At 38.4% G+C, this 22193-nt stretch overlaps 1 protein-coding gene across 13 annotated transcripts in view; it reads left to right on the forward strand.

The window, feature by feature from the left end:
* The first annotated feature begins 713 nt into the window (after positions 1-713).
* Positions 714-22193, forward strand: part of AKAP9 (A-kinase anchoring protein 9) — a 149664-nt gene continuing 128184 nt past the window's right edge. For all 13 annotated transcript variants that reach the window (XM_022585485.3, XM_022585503.3, XM_022585513.3 and 10 more), the window contains exon 1: positions 714-921. In XM_022585485.3, coding sequence (XP_022441193.3) covers positions 874-921 — 48 coding nt within the window. In that variant the 5' untranslated portion in view covers positions 714-873. The remainder of the gene's footprint in view (positions 922-22193) is intronic.

Genomic DNA, 22193 nt, shown 5'->3' on the forward strand with positions numbered 1-22193 from the left:
GTTAAGGGGAAGCTCTGAGGAGGGGTGGGAGAGGATTGTTAGGCTGTAGGTAACAAAGAGATCAGAAAAGGTGTCCCGGACGGCGCGTGAGGTGGGCCTTGAAGATGAACCGGAGACTGGGCAGCCCCGTGGGAGGAAAAGGGAGGGGCTTTCTGCTAAGGAAGGAGTGAGGGCTACTGGCTGCTCTCCCAATCCTCCGGGTTGAGCAGTCTTCCGGTAGGTCCCCTCCCCGCCCCCCATTTTTCCTTTGGGGTTTTTCATTGTTCACCAATTTCACCTTTAGGGACCTGTGTTTTCTTTTTTCCCTTGAAATTTTAAACATCTCCATGTTTTAAAAGCGACCAGAGTCCCTTGTACGGTGGTGGGGGTCCGACCGGCGCCTCTGGCGCACCCCCTCTCTCCCACCTCCTCAGCCAGGCCGCCACCTGGGGAGTGGCGTTAGTCCCCGGGGAAGGGGGCTCTCTCCCACCGGATTCTCGCCTGTGGGGGCAGACGTCTGAGGCCGGGTTGGGGCAGCCCCCGCGGCGGCGCGCGTGGTTGGCGAGGGCGGGGCGGGGTGGGGCGGGACCGCTGGCGCACCTGCCCTGAGCGGCCGGGCTCGCGGCGGCTGCGCGGACAACGTCCCCCTCCCTCCCGTCCCGCCGTGTGTTTACGTGGAGACGAAGATGGCGGCGGCGGTGACGACGCTACCCGTGCGGCCGAAGACGGTCAGCCAGTGAGCGCCGAGACTAGTTCCACTCGAGCCGGGGGGAGCGCCTGGCCCAGCCCTGCTCCTCGGGCCGCGGAGCTTGCGGTCGCACCCCCGTGTGAACCGACCTTTCCTTTCTGTCCCGACCTCCTGCCTGTCTTCCCCCAGCCTTCCCCGCAGAAGCTATGGAGGATGAAGAGAGACAGAAGAAGCTGGAGGCTGGCAAAGCCAAGGTAAGAGAGCTGGAGGCCGCCCGGCCTGCGCTGGGAGGCGGTGGCTGGTAAGGGTTGGGAGGGGGCCTGGGAAGCGGAGATCTTAGCAGCCCTGGTGCGCCGCCTCGGGAGGGAGGTGCTGCAGGGTCTGCGTTTTCCCCTCGCCTTCTCTCCCTTTTCTAACTGAAAAAGCCTGGTGATAAACTACCTAACGGATACTTCCGTGATGATTGGGTGCTGTGGCTCCTTTCTCGTGAATACCCAAATATTAAAAATCTCTCTTTTACTGTATTGCCATAAGCTGATATTTATTGCTTTTAAATCTCCAGCGTTTCGCTTTTTTAGGGAGTTTTCTGGGTTGTGCAGGCATTGTGCTTTTCAGGGTGGGGATTTGGGGCCTTTCTTTATTCGGTAGGGGGTTTGTACGCTCATCATCAGCTTGGCTTTCTTAGGTGGCACGCTGGCACTCTTGGGTGTGTGATTGGCCTGTGACAGCTGCCTCAGCCGTGGCTTGAGAGTGCCACAAGTGCCAGCTGTGAACTTCGCTTTAGGGCCGTTTTTAGAAGCATGGCTTTGTATGTTTGTGTTTGGAGGTCTTTGTCATGGCATTCGCTTTGTGTTGTGTGTAATGTTAATGCAGTATGTGAATGGAACTCCTGGGGACGCAAGGTTCCATATTCTAAGCAACACCTATAGAATTCCTGCTTTAAACAATTGAATTGTTTTATATATCTTGTTGAGTCCCAATGTGTGTATGAAAAAACCTGTAAAGCAAACAATGCAAAAGGTATTATTCACTGGGTTTCATGAAAAATTTAACATAGACAAAATATAATTAAATAGAATATTTCTTTAAAAAATTACATGTTTGAACATATTTTTTGTCTGGCCTCAAAGGCTCCCTTCCTCCCGATAATGAAATTACCGTTTTTAGACTATATTTTGTCTTATTAGAGATCACTGTTAGTAACCATACTTGCACCTCAATTAAATTATAATATAGTTAACTGTTTCTTCTCTCTTCCTCACCTCCTTCCTCCAAATAAACAAATAAACGAGACTGGGTCTGTGATTTCAGTAATCACTGAAGGGCCATACTGCAGAGATACAATGGTAGATGCTTAGCACGAGTTTCTTAAATTAATATAAACATATGAACTAGCTTCATATTATCTAAGGTCAAAGCGTAAGTGCTTGTATGTTATCGGGTAGATTATTACTTTAGGATCTATACATGGAAGGAAAAGGGTATCGAGGCATCTTTAGAAGCCCAAAGTTGCTTACATTTCTGCAGTCTGAGGGTCTGAGTGTGATCTGTGAATCCAAGACAGTGGAGGTAAAGTGTGTACCCCCTTCCAAAAGCATCGAAGTTCTGTTCTAATTAGACATTTTGTTTGTTTGTTACCTGAGAATTTTTACTGTCTGCCTCCAGAAGTATCTTTCCTAAGTATATGTTAAGCAGTCCAAAAAACATAGTTTACTTTGGACAACACATTTCATAATAGAGGATTTATTTAAATTGCTTTGATTTGGCAAAAAAGAATTCTAGTTTCTTTGTGTGTACGTGTGTTTTTTGTCTTTCAAAATTCTGCCTATGGGATAAAAATCTTCTCCTTTTAACATTCACTTTTATTGTAGAAGATTATCTTCTAGAATAGATCCCAATTTTTCCAGTCAGAAATAAATCTGTGAGACATGTAAGGCAAGATACATTTGCTGGAGCATTGGCGACACAATATAAAAACACAGGAACAAACTTCAAAGACAATATTAGGAGAATCGTTTTCTAAACTGTATTAGTGTGATGGAATATTATTCAGCTGTTAAGGTCATGAAGACTGATAGGAACATGGAAAATAGAGTGAAAACAGCATCATCAAAAATAGTGTAGACATTACTTCATTTGTATAAATGTGTGCTTTTAGATTAGGACTTAAAAACTTTGGATTGTAAGTGTAAGATCGTTCAGCAAACCTGTATCGAACTGCTGTTTTATACCAAGAGCCAGAGGTAACAGAGGTGGTGATAGTCTCTGTTTTCATGTTGCTCAAAGTTCAGTGGGACGGACAGACACTGGGTAATAAGTAGAATGAGAGAGATGTTATAGTAGGATATTGGGCGAATTTTTTCATTTGGTAAAATGTGTCAAATGTTGCTACCTCATTTTTTTTTTTTTTTTTTTTTTTTTGCGGTACGCAGGCCTCTCACAGTTGTGGCCTCTCCCGTTGCGGAGCACAGGCTCCGGACGCGCAGGCTCAGCGGCCATGGCTCAAGGGCCCAGCAGCTCTGCGGCATGTGGGATCTTCCCAGACCGGGGCACGAACCCGTGTCCCCTGCATCGGCAGGCGGATTCTCAACCACTGCTCCACCAGGGAAGCCCGCTACCTCATTTTTAAGACTGTTTTACAAAGAAAGCTCTTGATACTGATGTTAATGCAGTCTAGCATAATATCTATCAGATAGTGAGTACTCAGTAAATATTTGCTTAGTGAATTAATGAGCAGAATGACTATGAATTGTTAATGGGTGCTACTTTACTAGCATGTTGTAATTTAATAACAGTATTCCAGAATTCTCTTAATTGGAAGTATCTTATTGCTGGCATTAGAAATCTCTTAAAATCATCATTTCTAAAACTTATTCAGACACTTGGTTCTCTAAATGTCTTGTTTGTTCATTGGACTTAAATATTGTATTTGATAGTCTAGTTTTACAAACCACAACTTGTAAATTTTTTACTTGGTTTTTGGTAAGCTGTTCATTGGAAAACTTCCTTCCTTGCTCCATCTCCTCTGCCTCCTCCCCTAACTTGCTGTTTTAGATTTGCTGTGACTAGAGAACCCAGTAACTGAGCTTGATACAGTGGTTTGTAATAACCAAGCATTGATGGAGCCTGGTGAATGGGCTTTATGACAGTTTAGTTCTTCTGCTACCTGTTGGTTTTTTCGTTTGCTGTTGGGTCCTCAGCTACTTCCTCAGTGTTGATGTAGTAAGAAGCCTGACCCGTGGAGATGTGAGACATTACTGCATTAAGTAAATATTTTCAGAGCTGGGCTTCCCTGGTGGCGTAGTGGTTGAGAGTCCGACTGCCGATGCAGGGGTTACGGGTTCGTGCCCCGGTCCGGGAAGATCCCACATGCCGTGCAGAGCGGCTGGGCCCGTGAGCCATGGCCGCTGAGCCTGCACGTCCGGAGCCTGTGCTCCGCAACGGGAGAGGCCACAACAGTGAGAGGCCCACGTACGGCAAAAAAAAATTTCAGAGCTGGGCTAACCCCACTGAAAGGTGCTGACAGGGACGGTACTACATAGGCTGTCCTTGTGTTGATCCAAACTATTCTAACTTCACTTTAAATGACTTCATTTTTTCCCAAGTAAAATTATTTACAGTATTATGTAAAGAAAGTATTGTAATGTTAGCTAACAAAATTAGAGGACAGTTATGTATTTAGTATAAAATTACTTCTGCAAATTCACCTTAGGTATACTTTTTAACATTCTACTAATGTAGTAGAATTCAGTAAAACCAAAGTTTTTAATCAACTATTCAGCATTTTATATAATTGGCATTATTTGTTGAATAATTATTAAAAATTTTTGCCTATTGCATTCAGTAAATACTAATCATATGATTTTTATTTGTTTAATGAGCATTTTCAGTTTGGAAAGTAGTGCCAATTGTATGCAAAAAAGGACGGTGCTCTGTGCAACCTTTATATTAGGTTATTGATAACAGGACTTTTCAATTACTTTTTCCACTCAGATAGACAAAGTTAGTTATGGTGTACAATTGTTCTTTGCATATTTCAGACACAGTGCTCCACCACTAAGAAAGTTGCTCTCCATCCTTGTTTCTTTTAAACTTTCTAGATTTTAATTCTTATATGTGACATAGCTTGCTTAGCTTTCAAAGTGGATACAGGAGTTTAATACCTTCAACATTTATTGCAACAGTGGTGCATTGTCTGTGACTTAAAAACTAATTACTGAACTTTAGGCTTTGTTGGAAAAAAAACAAAGCAAAACATGATTTTTAGATTATGAGCTTTAAGAGAGAATATGGAGGAAAGAATGGGCAGAACAGGTTTCTTGAAGTATATATTGAAGAAAGGTTTTTAAGGCCATTCCAAGAAGTGGCAGGAACAGGGATAGAGAAGTGGTTGGGTAAAAAAGATCCTTAAGATCCAATGCAAATGAAGCAACTGACAAAGGATTAATCTCCAAAATTTATAAGCAGCTCATGCAGCTCAATAACAAAAAACCAAACAATCCAATCCAAAAATGGGCAGAAGACCTGAATAGACATTTCTCCAAAGAAGATACAGACTGTCAACAAACACATGAAAGAATGCTCAACATCACTAATCATTAGAGAAATGCAAATCAAAACTACAATGAGATGTCATCTCACACCAGTCAGAATGGCCATCATCAAAAAATCTAGAAACAATAAATGCTGGAGAGGGTGTGGAGAAAAGGGAACAGTCTTGCACTGCTGGTAGGAATGTGAATTGGTACAGCCACTGTGGAGAACAGTATGGAGTTTCCTTAAAAAACTACAAATAGAAGTACCATATGACCCAGCAATCCCACTACTGGGTATATACCCTGAGAAAACCATAATTCAAAAAGAGTCATGTACCAAAATGTTCATTGCAGCTCTATTTACAATAGCCCGGAGACAGAAACAACCTAAGTGTCCATCATCGGATGAATGGATAAAGAAGATGTGGCACATATATACAATGGAATATTACTCAGCCATAAAAAGAAACGAAATTGAGTTATTTGTAGTGAGGTGGATAGACCTAGAGTCTGTCATACAGAGTGAAGTAAGTCAGAAAGAGAAGGACAAATACCATATGCTAACACATATATATGGAATTTAAGAAATAATAAATGTCATGAAGAACCTAGGGGTAAGACAGGAATAAAGCCACAGACCTACTAGAGAATGGACTTGAGGATATGGGGAGGGGGAGGGTAAGCTGTGACAAAGCGAGAGAGTGGCATGGACATATACACACTACCAAGCATAAAATAGATAGCTAGTGGGAAGCAGCCGCATAGCACAGGGAGATCAGCTCGGTGCTTTGTGACCACCTAGAGGGGTGGGTTAGGGAGGGTGGGAGGGAGGGAGACGCAAGAGGGAAGAGATATGGGAACATATGTATATGTATAACTGATTCACTTTGTTCTAAAGCAGAAACTAACACACCATTGTAAAGCAATTATACTCCAATAAAGATGTTAAAAAAAAAAAAAAAGATCCAATGAAGAGAGATTTGGCAAGGAGGTCTGTGGTGTCCTGTCAGTGAAACTGAAAGTCGAATGAGCACATGGAAAAGAGGAAGTGAAAAAGATAGGACATATCCAAGTGACTGGAATATGACAAGATTGGGGCAAAAATTATTTTCAAACAAAACACCTCTTATTTTTATATATAAAAAAGTTTGTCGTAAGAACTAAACTGTGACCGTAAAATGTTTATCTGTTATAGGCTACTGATTATTGAAATGTAAGTGAATTTCTTCTAATATGGAAGCTAAAAAAGGTTCTCATGGTAAATTGTTAAACATTAAATGGTAAGGAACATTATTTATATTTATTTCTCAATTCATTTCCATTGAAATTGGACATCTTATTGCATTAGTTAGCATCTCTTTAAAAAGTTTAATTTGGAAAGCTTCAGAATTTTTTAAAGTTTCTTTATAAACTTATAAAGGTTGTTTTGCATCAGGGCATGGCATCTATTCTATGTGTATTTATATGCTATTTGTCGTACAAGAACGGGCACTAGGTCTTTGGAGACATTTACTGGCTTATTTGTTCAACTAACAGTTTTGAACGCCTACAACTGCAGCTATGGACTTTTACTTGGCAAGCACTTATTTAAATTATCATGAAGTCTGTGCCTTATTGTCTGTGGGAATAATCGTGTCACAGTCCATGACTCTTAGCAGGTGTTTTGAAGAATAAATGCGGTAATGGTTGAGAGCTTTTTGAGTTCTTCTGGTGCTAGATATAAAGAATCTATGATTTTTTTTATTTTTACTTGGGGTGGAAGTCATATAAAAATTAACCATCTTAAAACAATTCAGAGGCATAACAGTTCAGCCTTGTACAACCACTTCTATCTAGTTCTGAAACATTTTTATCATCCCAGAGTAAAGCCCTGTATCCATTAAGAAGATACTCTTCATTCCCTACTTCCCCCAGCCTCTAGCAACCACCAATCTGCTTTCTGTTTCTATTGGTTTACCTATTCTACATATTTCATATAAATGTAATCATATACTGTTTGACCCTTAATGTCTGTTTTTTTTTTTCACTTAGTATAATGTTTTTAAGGTTCATCAGTGTTATAGTATGCATCAGTTCTTCATTTCCTTTTATGGCTGAATAATATTTTGTTGTATGTATATACCACATTTTGTTTATTTATTCATTGATGGGCATTTGAGTTGTTTCTACCTTATGGCTTTTGTGAATAGTGCTGCTTTGAAGATTCGTATGTAGTATTTGAGTACCAGTTTTCATTTCCCTTGGGTCTATATCTAGGAGTAGAATTTCTGGATCATATGGTAATTCTATGTTTTTTGAGGAACCACCAAACTTTTTCCATAGTGCCTTTATCCATTCCCACCAGCAGTGTATGAGGGTTCTAATTTCTCCATATCCTCACCAACACTTATTGTTTTCCATTTATTTTTATTTTTGGCCGTGTTGTGTCTTCGTTGCTGCGCGCGGGCTTTCTCTAGTTGGAGCAAGCGGGGGCTACTCTTCATTGCGGTGCACGGGCATCTCATTGCGGTGGCTTCTTGTTGCAGAGCACAGGCTCTAGTTGCGTGGGCTTCAGTAGTTGTGGCATGTGGGCTCAGTAGTTGTGGCTCGCGAGCTCTAGAGTGCAGGCTCAGTAGTGGTGGCGCACAGGCTTAGTTGCTTCGTGACATGTGGGATCTTCCCGGACCCAGGCTCCAACCCGTGTCCTCTGCATTGGCAGGCAGATTCTTAACCACTGTGCCAGCAGGGAAGCTCCTCTATTTTTTTAAAATTATAGCTATTCTAGTGGGTGGGAAGTGGTATCTCATTTTGCGTTTGCTCTTTAATTTCCTAATGACTAAGGATGTTGAACATCTTTACATGTGCTTATTGGCCATTTGTCTGTCTTTGGAGAAATGTCTATTCAAGTCCTTTGCCCATTTTTTAATTCTGTTGTTACCAACTTCTTTTACATAATATTACTGATTATTACTTATTATATTTATCTTACATATATATTTATATACTGAGAGGGAGAGAGAGGGAGAAACATGCAGTCAGGCAGGTGATGGAGAGAGGTAGAGAGAGATACACGTCTCCATAGGATCATCTTCCATCTTTTTTTTAGGCCTTCTGGGCTATGCCAAAATTTAAACTGTTCCTTCCTTTGCATAAGTTCCTGGTAGTTTGATTAGAGCATAATGCTAAAGTTTGAATTCTGTGTGGGCCAGTGAGTCATTTCATTCCATAGCCAGTTGTTTTACAAGTGCATGCAGCTGGTTCCAGAGGCACCTATTGGGTTTTTTGCTTGACCATTACCAATCCATTTTCACTGTGGGAAAAAAACCCTAATCTTCTTTAGTAACAAAAAGACCTGCCATTTTCATATGTGAACACAATAGATCTGTACAGATATTTTACTGGTGTAACATACTTTTCTTGTCATGTTGACTCCCCTTTTACTTCTAGAGTTTTTGTGGTCATGGTCACCAAAATATAACTTAGGATACTTAATGCTCATCTAGGTACACTGCATAAAGCTGTGGTCGATTTGCACGTGGATTTAATGCTGTTAAAAACAGAATTGTTCCAGAAGTGGTTTTGCCTAAGTTATTTATTTAAATCTATAGATTCTTTTGTGCCATGAAAAATTCCTTCATTCTCTTTGTTTCATGAACAGTGTGGTGTTTGATTTCAGTTGCCATCAGGGTTATGATTCTTATTGTGGTTTGCTATTCACTGAGATTCTTATGTGGTCTAAAAGTTTCTCTGTAAGTCTAACTTTTTTTTCCTTTTAAGAAATCATTTCTTAAAGCCCCCAAATTTACTTCTTTTCTTGTAAGAGGTCATTTCTCAAAGCCCCCCAAATTATTAATTTTCACTAGTAAGAACCATACTAAACGATTCAAAATCCTAATCTATAAAGATTTGAATTTATAAATTGTATTAATTGAATAGGTTCTCTGGTTACAGAGCTATGAAAAACTAACAGGGTATAAAGTCTAGAATCTCTTTCCTTCTTTTTCTTGATACTGAACACACAAAATTAGTAAACAAAATTCCTTGTTTGCTAGGGCTCATTCATTGTGGACTCTGATTAGACTGTATTTATTCCTCAAGGGTCTCACTTTTTCAAGTTGATACTGCCTTATTGTTTCCCCAGGGAAGATAGGGACAGGGACCAATTATAACTAAAAATATTCTTCAGATTTATGAAAAAGCAAGTTTAATGTATGAGAGTGTGTAAGAGGATGCAGGGGAAAGAGATGCAGGGATTTGCGATGGGCATGGGGCAGTGATCTGAGTTAATTACTACACCACTTCTGGTCTGTTGCCTGTGTATGTATAACTTGATTTCTAAAGTCAAATAAATAAGTAGATGCTGTAAAGGGCAAAGTATTAAAAAATGTGTAAAACCTGCATTAGCAAATATTTGCTGGGAGTTTATATATGAAATAATAGGTTTTGGCTGAAAGTTATAGAAACTTTTCAAAGATAACTTAAAATATTGGGACTATTTTAATATACAACCATCTACATTTGCCAAATTGATATTTAATTTTTAATTTGTGTAAATTCCTCTTCTAATGAAAATATATGTCTGAGCATTTCTACTCCCTTTAACAAGAGAACTCTCACTTTTCCATTTTAACCAATAGCAATTTTTAGTAAAGTTTGAGAAAAAGAGAAGATAATAATTTGGGATTTTTTTTTAGGTGAGAAGACTATATATATTTTTTTTTTAATTAAAAGGGTGAAATGCAGTATAAGTAATTTTAATAGGCATTGGTGTTTTAGTCTTATGACAGAAGAGTCTATATAGTCTTTTTTTCCTCTGTGATTTGGATTTAAAATTTTTAATGTTTGGGACTTCCCCAGTGGCACAGTGGTTAAGAATCTGCCTGCCAATGCAGGGGACACGGGTTCGATCCCTGGTCCAGGAAGATCCCACGTGCCACAGAGCAGCTAAGCCTGTGTGCCACAACTACTGAGCCTGCGCTCTAGAGCCCGTGAGCCACAACTACTGAGCCCGTGTGCCATAACTACTGAAGCCTGTGTGCCCTAGAGCCCACGCACCACAACTGCTGAGCCCACATGCTACAACTACTGAAACTCGCATGCTCCAGGGCCCACGTGCCGCAACTACTGAGCCAGCGTGCTGCAGCTACTGAAGCCTGCACACCTAGAGCCCATGCTCCGCAACAAGAGAAGCCACTGCAGTGAGAAGCCCGGGCACCGCAAGGAAGAGTAGCTCTGGCTCACCACAACTAGAGAAAGCCCACGTGCAGCAAAGAAGACCCAATGCAGCCAAAAATAAATAAATAAATAAAATTTTAATGTTCTTGTTTTCTATCTTATATGCCATCATATTTTTGAGGCTTAGTAGTTTATACCTATTGAGAAAGCATCTCAGTTGAAAACTAAAACCCTTTGAATTATTCTGCAATTATCTTCCTGTGTACTCATAACCCAATCCCATTAACTGTTTTTTATTCAAAATTTGTCTTCTACTTAGCCTTTTTCTTCCCATTCTAACACCACAACCCAATAGGCCCACATTATCTCACCTTCTATTTGGTTTCCGGGAGTCACTCTCCTTTACCTTTCAGAGCCAACCAATCACCACATTCTGCTGATTTTACCTTCTAAATATTTCTTGATTTATCCCCACTTCTGTTTCTACCTCATTGTCTTTCACTTGGACAGTGGGAAGGTTGACAGTGGAAGATAGAAGAGTATGGATTTGTGATGATAGTAGCTACCGATTTTTGAGCACTTTCTAATGCTAGGCATTATGCTAAGCGTTTTACATTCATTTTCTTATTTAATCCTTATAACTATTCTAAGAGCTGTGGATACTGTTTCTATCCCTATTTCATAGGTGGGAAAACTAGAGAGGTTAAGTGATTTGCACAAAGTCATGGTGGCAGAACAAGGATTCAAACCCACTCTGACCCAAGAGATTGTGTTCTTAACTTCAGCCCTACACTGGCTAAACAGTGATCTTTGATCACTGTTTAGGAGGTAGGATTGAGAGGCCTTGATAATTGTTGTAAAGGGTAGGAGAGATGCTATGATCTGAATGTTCATTTCCCCCTAGAAATCATACGTAGCGATCATACCACCCAAGGTGATTGTATTAGGAGGTGGCATCTTTGGGAAATGACTAAGTCATGAGGGCAGAGCCCTCATAAATGGGATTACTGCCCTTACAAAAGAGAGATTCCTTGCCCCCTTCCACCATGTGAGGCTATAGCAAAATGATGGCCATCTGTGAACTAGAAAGTGGGCTCTCACCAGACACCAGATCTGCTGGTTCCCTGTTCTTGGACTTACAGCCTCCAGAACTGTGAGAAATAGATTTCTGATGTTTCTATGCCACCCAGTCTATGATATTTTGTTATAGCAGCCCAAACAGACTAAGATAAGAGAAGACTCTAGTTTTCTGACTTGAGCAACTTAAGGTATGTAGGTGCTGGTCTCTGAGATAGGGGAACATGGACAAATTTGGGGGAAAAGTGGATTTGAGTGAAATGGGTCTCTGAGATAGGAAATGTGGGCATTTTTGGAGGGTAACAAATATTTTAGTAAGATGAAGATGACTTTTGTTTTGGATACATTGAGTCAGAGGATATCCTAGAAGAGTGGCCCAGTGTAAAACTGAATATGAGTCTGTTCCTTTAGAAGGCCATGCTAGAGATAAATATTTGGTTTAAAGATACTGGCTGACGCTCTGGGAGTGGGGAGTTCACTCAAGATGACGACTAAATGGGATACTGAGAGTTGAATTCTGTGGAAACACCCATGTTTAAAAAACAGGTGGAGAAGTATCTGCAAAGAATACTGGATACAAACTATTTACAAAGCTAGGAGATGATGATGCCTGTGAGACTAAGGGAAGAGTTTCAAGTACGGAATGGCCACTTGTCAAAAATGAGAAATCAAGTATGATGGAGACTTGAAAAGTGACCTTGAGCTTTAGCAACAGTTGGTGAGAAAGGGAAGCGAAGAATTCAGATTACTGTGGGATGGAGAATGAATGTGAATCAGGAAAGGGTGGTGAATGCTACCTACTTTTTCAAAGATTTTTTTGTGAAAAGCAGTATAATAGTAGTGGTTATGAGCTTGGACTAGACGAGACCGTCTGGGATCAAATTCTGGCTCTGCAGTTTATTAGCTTTGTGACTTTAGGCAAGTTGCTTAAACTTCTCAGTACTTCTGTTTGCCACCTGGAAAATGAGAAAAATAATAGTACCTGCCTTGGGGTTGTTGTGAGGATTCAGCTAATACATATAAAGCTCTTAGAAGATTGTCAGATTATAAAAACTTTTCAAGAAGTATTAGCCATCATCATCATTATTCTCATGCTGGAAAACTAGATTGGGGAAATAGGCTGGGATCAGATAATGAGGAGCCATATGTGTTAGTTGAGACAGTATGGATTTTATCCTAAAAGTAGCCAAAAACTGTCAAAGAATGTATATTTGACATGTTTAACGTTTGAAAAGGGTTACTGTTTTCCAAAAAAGATATCCCATATTCAGGTAGGTATGCTGCCACCAGGTGGCAGGTATATGTTATTGCTATACAGATGAAGCAGTGAAACCATGAGTTGTTGGGGGTTTTTTTAATATAAAATATTGACTGATTCAAATAGCTAAATGTAAGCACCCTACTTCTAGCAGGGCACTTTGTTCCCAAAAAACTGATTAGTTAAGTGAAGGAGAGAAAAAGAGCGTTATAGTAAAGATAGAGAGATTTCAAAGGAAGCTAAGAGAAGTATAGTTGGGCCTCATGGGAAACAGAACAGCCATTTGGAACCAATGCCATTCTCTCTATCATCCCTTATTTCACTTTCACAATATCTGATGCTCCTCTCTTTGCAGATCAGCTTCTTTTGCTTGTACATCAGTTTGCACATGACCAAAAATTAAGGATGAATCCCCAAATTTGTTCTATTCAATGGAATTGTTTCCCACTGTAGACACTTAAAAAAAAAAAGGGGGAGAGAAAAATTATTTAAATAGTGCAAGAAAATCAATTCATAGAGTAAGCATCTAGCTTAGTGGTTCCCAAACTTTGCTGCACATTGGAAGCCTCTGGAAAGCTTTAAACAATTTCAAAGCCTAAGTCACACTCCAACCCCAAATCAGAAAGTCTGAGGTGTGATCCAGGACTCACTTTTTTTTTTTTTTTTTTTTTGCGGTACGCGGGCCTCTCACTGTTGTGGCCTCTACCGTTGCGGAGCACAGGCTCCGGATGCTCAGGCTCAGCGGCCATGGCTCACGGGCCCAGCCACTCTGCGGCATGTGGGACCTTCCTGGACCGGGGCACGAACCCGTGTCCCCTGCATCAGCGGGCGGACTCTCAACCACTGCGCCACCAGGGAAGCCCATGACTCACTATATTTTAAAGATCCTCAATGTGCAGTAAAGTTTGGGACCCACTGACATAGCTAATTTGTGTGATTCTGCAAAACTAGGTGATTATACATCATGAACTCTTATATGCCAGCTACTTTACTTGGTGTGCAACTAAAGAAGCAAGGATGATTTCGTCAGAAGGAAAACTGGCTGTGCTGAATACACAAAAAGTATTTTAGTCTGCAACATGACTAGTAGGTTGATAACATAAATGTACTTTATGGGTGAGTTTAGGGATATTTATATGATTATTGCATCATGCACTGATTTTCAAATCCTTCAATAAGATTCATCTCCCCTCTGTTACTTTCTGGATATCTTTTCTAACTCTTTGTTCCCTAATTCCAAGAGAAGAATCTAATCAACTGCCTCTTTTCTCATCAGACTAGACTGGGAGGAGCAGCTGGGGTGTCCTGTATGGTAGGAGCTATGAGCACTGGCCAGTTTCCTCAGCAGGAAGTTCTAAATACATACTTTAAAAATACTTAAATATGTTTCACCTGCAAAAGAATACACATAAAATATATAGATAAGAAAAATGATTTTTAAAAAATGACCTCTATGCCTGTCACCCAGTTTAAGAAATATACACATTCAAATACATTTGAAACCTTTCCCAATCTAATCCCACCCCCTCTCTACCTAAGGTAACTACAATTCTTAATTTTCTTTATCAGTGCCTTGCTTTTCTGTACCACATATGTTTACATAATATATTAGTTTTGCTGTTTTTGAACTTAATGGTATCATATTATAAGCAGTATTTAATGATTTTCTTTTTGTTCAGTATTATGTAAAGATGTTCACACCTGCATACAATTCCATTATAGGAATTTACCTCATTTAGCATTCTCATATCAATGAGCATTTGGGTTGTTTCCAGTTTTTCTGTTACAAACACTGGTGCTGTGTTAACTTTTGCCCATTTTCCGATGCATATGCCCAAGGCCTAGAGGTGTGCAGAGATCATAATCCCATGGTCCCTCAGTCCTCGGGGAGTAGTGAGTGTGTTGTGTTGTGGAATGAGATAGGAAGAGGAAGCAAAACCAAAGCCAACTGATATTTATGTCATTATACACCCAGTTTCATCACAAATGATCTCTGACAGATCATTGGAGCTGTTGATGGGCTCTGGATATCTGACAGGATGGGCCATTGAAGTGACCAGATATAGCAGTTCTTTTATTTTTTAAGTCGATATTTCCTGCAAAAAAAAAATATGCGTATAAGAGAGAATAATATTCTATTATCTGTGGCTTATAAGTGAACAAACCTCAGATGATAAGCTGGCATGTATTTTTTGCTGCTGAGGGTGATAGCATCTGTTACAGATATACCTTGTTTTAGGATTCTCCTTTACATGAACTGCTATTTATTTGTTTATTTTTGATGCGATTAAGCTTTATACTATGCAGAAACTAGATAAGGTTGGGGCAAAGTGCCATTGTTCTCACCGTTCAGTGTTAGCAGTAAATGAGGTGACAGTGAAATGAAACAGAAGTTGGTGGCATCTGAACAGTGAGGTGTAATAATCTGTCGCTGTTAGCAGTTATGCTTATGGGATGTCTGGAGAGGGTGTCTGGAGAGGCTGATGAAAGAGGCCAGGCTCCAAGACAGCATAATTCCTGGGACTTCTGCCTTATTTCTGTCTTTTGGGATGAGATTTTTGGTAGATGTGTAGTTGTATTATATCCTTTTAAAAATAGTGATATTAACATATGGGCCCATAGTTTTATTAGTGAATATTCTTTACAGATCTTTGGGGGAGGGAGGGAGGCAGTGAAAATCTTTCAGAAGAGAAAACAATTACCCATAGTCTCATAACCTACAAGTAATCACTATTAACAGTTTTTTCATTCTTTGTTTCTATGTATATTTTTAAACTTAGCTTGAATCATACTCTGCATGCAGTTTTGGTCTCTTTTCTCCCCCAGCTTTATGTTGAGAGCATTTTCCCACATTAAAATTTTTTTGAAAACATTATCTTTGACAGGTACATAATATTACATAGTATGGTTGTATAGTAATGTAACCATGGACCTGATTTATCATTTTAGGATTTTTTTTTAGAAACTATACAGGTATTCTGAAGCTCTGAGGAATAAGCCTAAAATTATTGCTTATGGTTCCTCTTTTCTATAAAAAAAAAATTATCTTTTTTTTCACTCAGCAAATTTTTATTGAGAACCTATATGCAGGCACTATTCGAGACTTAAGAGTATTAAATAGGCTTTGATTTTGATTAAAAATCCCTGCCCTCCTGGAGCATATCTTCTAGTTATTTGTTCTGCAATAATAATTTGACTTCATATACTTCTTATAGTAACATGAGCCTAAAACAGTATTTTGATAATTTTATATACTTAGAACTGATTTGTTCTAAACACTATACTGTAATCATTCCACTTTTTATTCTGTATCTTTTTTCATTTGGTATCATTTCATAATAGATACTGTTTATTGAACTGTTTTTTCAAGCAACAGTTAAAAAGAAACTTTTATAATGTAGAATTCTAGTTTTTCTTCTACGTAATTGAGAGTACGGGGAAGAAAAAGGGAAAGAAACAGTTGAAAAAAACTTTTCCAATTTAAGCATTAAAAGCTGGAAGAAATTTTATTTATTGATTGACATATAGTTGATCTACAATATTATATTATTTTCAAGTGTACAACATAGAGATTTAATATTTTTATAGGTTAAACTCCATTTAAAGTTATTATAAAATATAGGCTATATTCCCTGTGCTGTACAGTATATCCTTGTACCTTACTTATAATATTTTATACATAGTAGTTTGTACCTCTTAATCCCCTACCACTGTATCTTGCCTCTTGCCCCACTGGTAACCACTAGTGTGTTCTCTATATCTGAGTCTGTTTCTGTTTTGTTATATTCATTTGTTTGTTCTGTTTCTTAGATTCCACATATAAGTGAAAACATACAGTATTTGTCTTTCTCTGTCTGACTTATTTCAGTAAGCATAAAACCTTCTGGTCCATCCATGTTGATACAAATGGCAGAAGTTCGTTCTTTTTATGGCTGAGTAATATTCCATTGTATGTATACCACATTTTCTTTATTCATTCATCTGTTGATGGACGCTTAGGTTGCTTCCATATGTTGGCTATTGTAAATAATGCTACGGTGAACATTGGGGTGCATGTATCTTTTTGAATTAGTGTTTTTGTTTTCTTCAGATATATCACCTAGGAGTGGACTTGCTGGATCATATGGTAAAACTGAAAGAAGTTTTAAGAGATCCTTCTAATCCTCCTCTTCATTGTACAGTTGAAAAAACTGAGTTCTCTTTAGGTTAAGTGGCTTGTCCAGTGTCACATAGCTAGTTTATTAGAGTCTCTGTAAACACAGCAGTCCAGTACTCTAATATATGTAATCCATATTCTTTTTGAAACATTATTTTCACTCAAAAAATATTTGGGCTTACTATGTGCCAGACAATGAAATGTGTTAAAATTTGCAAAATTAAGGTAACTTTTTCAGTTCCAGAATCCATTTTCTTCTTAGACGTGAAAGTGTTCCAAAACTTTAAGAAAAATTCTGCATTGAATGAGGTTGTAGGATATAAATAAGACTGCTGTCTCCATAAGGTAAAGTCCTGTGGTCTTTTCCATATCTGATTTCATCGGGTCTATTTGGCACTGTTATTTTCCAACAGTTTGTATTTTGTCATATCGTTGGAAAATATTCTTCAGAGCATCTTTAAAGCGTTGCTTTTGTCTTCTTTGTTTTCAGTTGCCCTACTTCAGCTCTACATACAAATTGTGTTTGGGTCAACTGTGTTATTCTTCTGTGTTTTCATAGTTAGGTCCCTGAAGTTTTGTTGTAATAGCTTGTACAGCATTCTTGTTCAACATTCATTAGGGAATATCACAAAGGTAAAGGCTGCAGGGACAGGTACAAATAGTTACATAATTAGAATTAATTAGGATTTCTTAAATTTTCTACAGTAAAAACATAGCTACTTACAGCTGCTTTTGAAGACTAGAGAAAGTAGATAACATTTTAAAAATATTTTATAGTTTCTTGGTGTATGTGTGTGTTGTGTGTGTGTTTTTTCCCTAGTGTTGTCAAAAAAGTATTTGTTTTGGTGATTTCATTTGTTCATGCCTTTAAACTTTGTGTTCTAGATTTAATGTTAGTGGTTTTAAGTTTAATGACAAATGAAGGAAAAGAGCTCAGAATGCATGGAATGCAAATTGGTATAATGGAAAGAATACTGGATTTGGAGTCAGATGTTCCTGTTCTATTTTGCTACTTTTGGGCAAGTAACTCATATTTGTCTTCAAATCTCAGCTTCCACATTCTTTTCTCAATATTTCATGACTTCTCCCTTACATTCCCATTCAAATTAAGTCTTTCTGTTTTAGACTTTCTTTAGTACCTATACTTTTTCTTCAAAGTACTTTTTGTCTCTTGAAATGATATATTTCTGTATTTGTCCATATTTGTTTAATTTTTTTCTTCCTACCTGGATTACAATTCAGAGGAGTAGGGTTTGTATCTGTTTCATTACTACCTACCCTGCACAGGGGAAACACATGATAATTTATTCCATAAACACAATAAATATTTTTTAAATAAATGAACTACTCACTACTGTCTGTCATATGCCAAGTTATTTCCTTCACAGCTGTAAAACTCTGCAACCACACCTCTTACAGAAAGCCTTTTTTGAGAAAATCAGGACAAGAGAAGTTCCCATACTACCTCCTTAAAGATACATAGGACTGTTGAGTTTACAAAATTGTACACTAACTTTTACCTTGTTTCTCACAACTGAATAAAATAATCGGCTGGCCTAGACTAAAAGATCCTACTGTTAAGACAGTGTATTTCGACTCATGTCTAGCTTTGTGCCTGGCACATAAACACCTGATGAACTCTCAAGAAACAAAACAGATTCCAGTTAGTACTTTTATTGAAGTGACATTATAAAAACTTGGCATTTTTTTTACAGCATTAAAAAAATTCCTTGTTTTATTGAGAATGATCATTTATAAATAAATATTGAGTTTATGAAATAAATTATTAGTCATTTTTATTTAATTATTCGTGTTCTGGTCCGGGTAAGACATTTGCTTGAGATCTGAATTAGTTTTGAAAGACAAGTGTATATGGACATGATATCTTTCCAGTAAATCTTGCAGCTATTTCCGTGCCTGCATATGTTAACATTTTTATAATTGGCTTCCAAATGACAAACACAGATGTCTGTAGTCTGAATTTCCAGCATGTTTTAGAATAAATGTTTTTCCAGTAATTTAAAGTGTACCATTGCAGTATCAAATGATTAGCTAATTGAATAGAGTTTCTGGTTTTTGCTTATCTGCCAACTTGCCATTTTTCAAATTTAAAATAAAAATAGATAGCTATTTATGATGTGATTTATGATGTGCTCTTGTTCCTTTTCTCATGTTTTTACAAAACAGAACTCTTCCTAAAAAGCTATTATTTTTGTTTTTCTGAGAATTTAATTTTGTCATTTGTTTAGTTTTTCTGTTTATTTGTTTTGCCTAGTGGGGTAGAGAGATTATGGTGAGAGGGAATATTTTATGTTTTAATTCATTTAATTGCCACTTTGAATTCTGAGACCATGGAACTTTTTTAGATAGTGGAATTAGATATGCCAGTTTATCATCTTAGTTCTTAGGTTCTGTGGAACAGTGCTTAAAATTATTGCTTAATGTTAACTTTTCTATAAAAGGTATGTTATCTTTTTTTCACTTATCATGTATTTATTGAGTACTGTTCTAGATTTTGAATATATAGCAGTGAACAAAAGTTCTTACATTCATGGAGCTTACCTTCTGGTTAATTGTTCTGAAAAAAATAATATGACTTCATGTAATCAATAACATAGGCCTGAAACAATGTCTTGGTAATTTTATGTCCTTAGAAGTGATTAGTTCTACATACTGTAATAGAACTATTCTCCTTTTTTATTTTTATTTTTTTATTTTTTTATAGCTGCGTTGGGCCTTTGCTGCGCGCGGGCTTTCTCTAGTTGCAGCGAGCAGGGGCTACTCTTCACTGTGGTGTGTGGGCTTCTCATTGCAGTGCCTTCTCTTGTTGCACAGCACAGGCTCTAGGCCTGCGGGCTTCAGTAGTTGTGGCACACAGGCTTCATAGTTGTGGCTCGTGGGCTCTAGAGCGCAGGCTTAGTAGTTGTGGCTCATGGGCTTAGTTGCTTTGCGGCATGTGGGATCTTCCTGGACCGGGGCTCGAACCCTTGTCCCCTGCATTGTCAGGCGATTTCTTAACCACTGCGCCACCAAGGAAGCCCCTATTCTCCTTTTTTTTTTTTGTGGTATGTGGGCCTCTCACTGTTGGGGCCTCTCCCATTGCGGAGCACAAGCTCCAGACACGCAGGCTCAGCGGCCACGGCTCACGGGCCCAGCCGCTCCGCGGCATGTAGGATCCTCCCAAACCGGGACACGAACCTGTGTAACCTGCATTGGCAGGCGGACTCTCAACCACTGCGCCACCAGGGAAGCCCCCCATTCTACTTTTTATTCCATATCTATTATTAACCTTTTCATTGGGTTCATTTAATAATGGATACTGTTGTCTCAGGCAGCGGGTTTTTTGTTTGTTTTTTTTTAATCAGTCTTTTTATAGTACAGGATTTTAGTTTTCTCTTTTGTTATGTATTTGTACATATAAATAAATATTAAATATAACTTATATATCCTAACAGAGTTGGAATTTTAAACAAAATCTTCATCATTGCCATGATATCCTCTGCTGTCTGAATATATTTTTAAACCTTAAGAATGTCATTAGCATTTTTTTGCTTTTGCATTCTTTCTGAGAGATCATTTTAAAATGATGTCCCTAGACTTTTGATTCTATTTACAGATAATATATAATAGTGTTTCAGTTGGTTTATTTTTAAGAATGAATTTGCTCTCCAAAGTAGTTTAAATGCATTCCAGCAGCTAATAATGTACAAATAGAGGCAACTGGTCTTGCATCTGTTCCTTAAGCAGATAGTAGAATAACTGACTAGTTGCTGATGAACTGGGGAAGAAATTTAAATGTGATATATTTTTATATTGCAAGGTCAGTGATTAGATATTTCTGATTTATTAATTAGACACATTTGTTAAGTAAGCAATACATATCTATAAACTTTTCTTCATTTACAGCAGACAAAAGTATAACATATGCTGTAGTTATTCTATAGATTCTAGTATTTGTCACATATTTTGATAGTTAATGATATCAACATCATCAAGATTGCTTTAATCCTTTATATCATAAGACATTTACTGGCCATCTTTGTAATTGGTCTAATTTATATATTAATATGTTTGTATATTTCCTCTGTTTCCTCTTTTTAAGGCACAAAGGGCTTACACCTGTTCTTATGCTTTTGTTTCTCTCAGAATGACTGAGTTCAAATTAAATTTAGGAATTGGTAGTTGCTTCATATAAAATTTGGAAAATTTATGCACCAAAAAGGAAATTTCAAGTGAGCATAAGGAAAAATAACTGTAATCCCAAATCTAGAGACAGACCAAAGTTGTTATGGTTATATTCTTCCAGAATTTAATCCATGCCTCTGTGTATAATGTTATTAAAATTTAAAATAGGTATAATTGTTGAAGGCTGTGAGCCTGAGGCCTGCCTTATCTTTGTTAAAAGAGATGCACTTAATTTTCCTTTTACTAAAAAAGGTTATATTGCAGGGGGCTTCCCTGGTGGTGCAGTGGGTGAGAGTCCACCTGCCGATGCAGGGGACACGGGTTCGTGCCCCGGTCCGGGAAGATCTCACATGCCGCGGAGCGGCTGAGCCCGTGAGCCATGGCCGCTGAGCCTGCGCGTCCGGAGCCTGTGCTCTGCAGCGGGAGAGGCCACAACAGTGAGAGGCCCGCGTACCGCCAAAAAAAAAAAAAAAAAAAAGGTTATATTGCAATATTATACCTAATGTTGTGTATAAACATTTACTATTAATAATGGTTTACATTAATATTTTTAATATTAATAATGGTTTGCATTAGTATTATTTTAATTGAATTAATCTAGTGTTGCCCAAAATATGTTATCCATAACTTCTGATACAGGTAGTGATGAGATATTTTAGGTGATATCATGATCCAATATTAAATAACAGTGGATAGTATTGTAAAAAAAAAAAAAGTTACTACTTTTCCAGGTTTCTTTAACCAGGTTCCTTATAAGCCAAAAGTCTGATACTTAAAGATCCTTAGCACCCCTCTAACACTTGCCTGTTTCTCTTAGGACCATCAGCAATATATCTAGCTAAAATTTTAATAATACAGTTTTATTTTTCATTGTATTCATTTTTGTTTTTATTTTTAAAAAAATGACAAGTGATACTTTTAATTTATGTCAAGGATAGAAAGTATCCTTTTTTTTTTGCGGTATGCGGGCCTCTCACTGTTATGGCCTCTCCCGTTGTGGAGCGCAGGCTCCGGACGCGCAGGCTCAGCGGCCATGGCTCACGGGCCCAGCCGCTCCGCGGCATGTGGGATCTTCCCGGACCGGGGCACAAGCCCGCGTCTCCTGCATCGGCCAGCGGACTCTCAACCACTGCGCCACCAGGGAAGCCCAACAGTATCCTT

Source organism: Delphinapterus leucas, chromosome 9 (assembly GCF_059928025.1).
Source record: "Delphinapterus leucas isolate spDelLeu-1000000601 "Yukka" chromosome 9, BTC_Dleu_Yukka2, whole genome shotgun sequence".
NCBI classification, from domain to species: domain Eukaryota; kingdom Metazoa; phylum Chordata; class Mammalia; order Artiodactyla; family Monodontidae; genus Delphinapterus; species Delphinapterus leucas.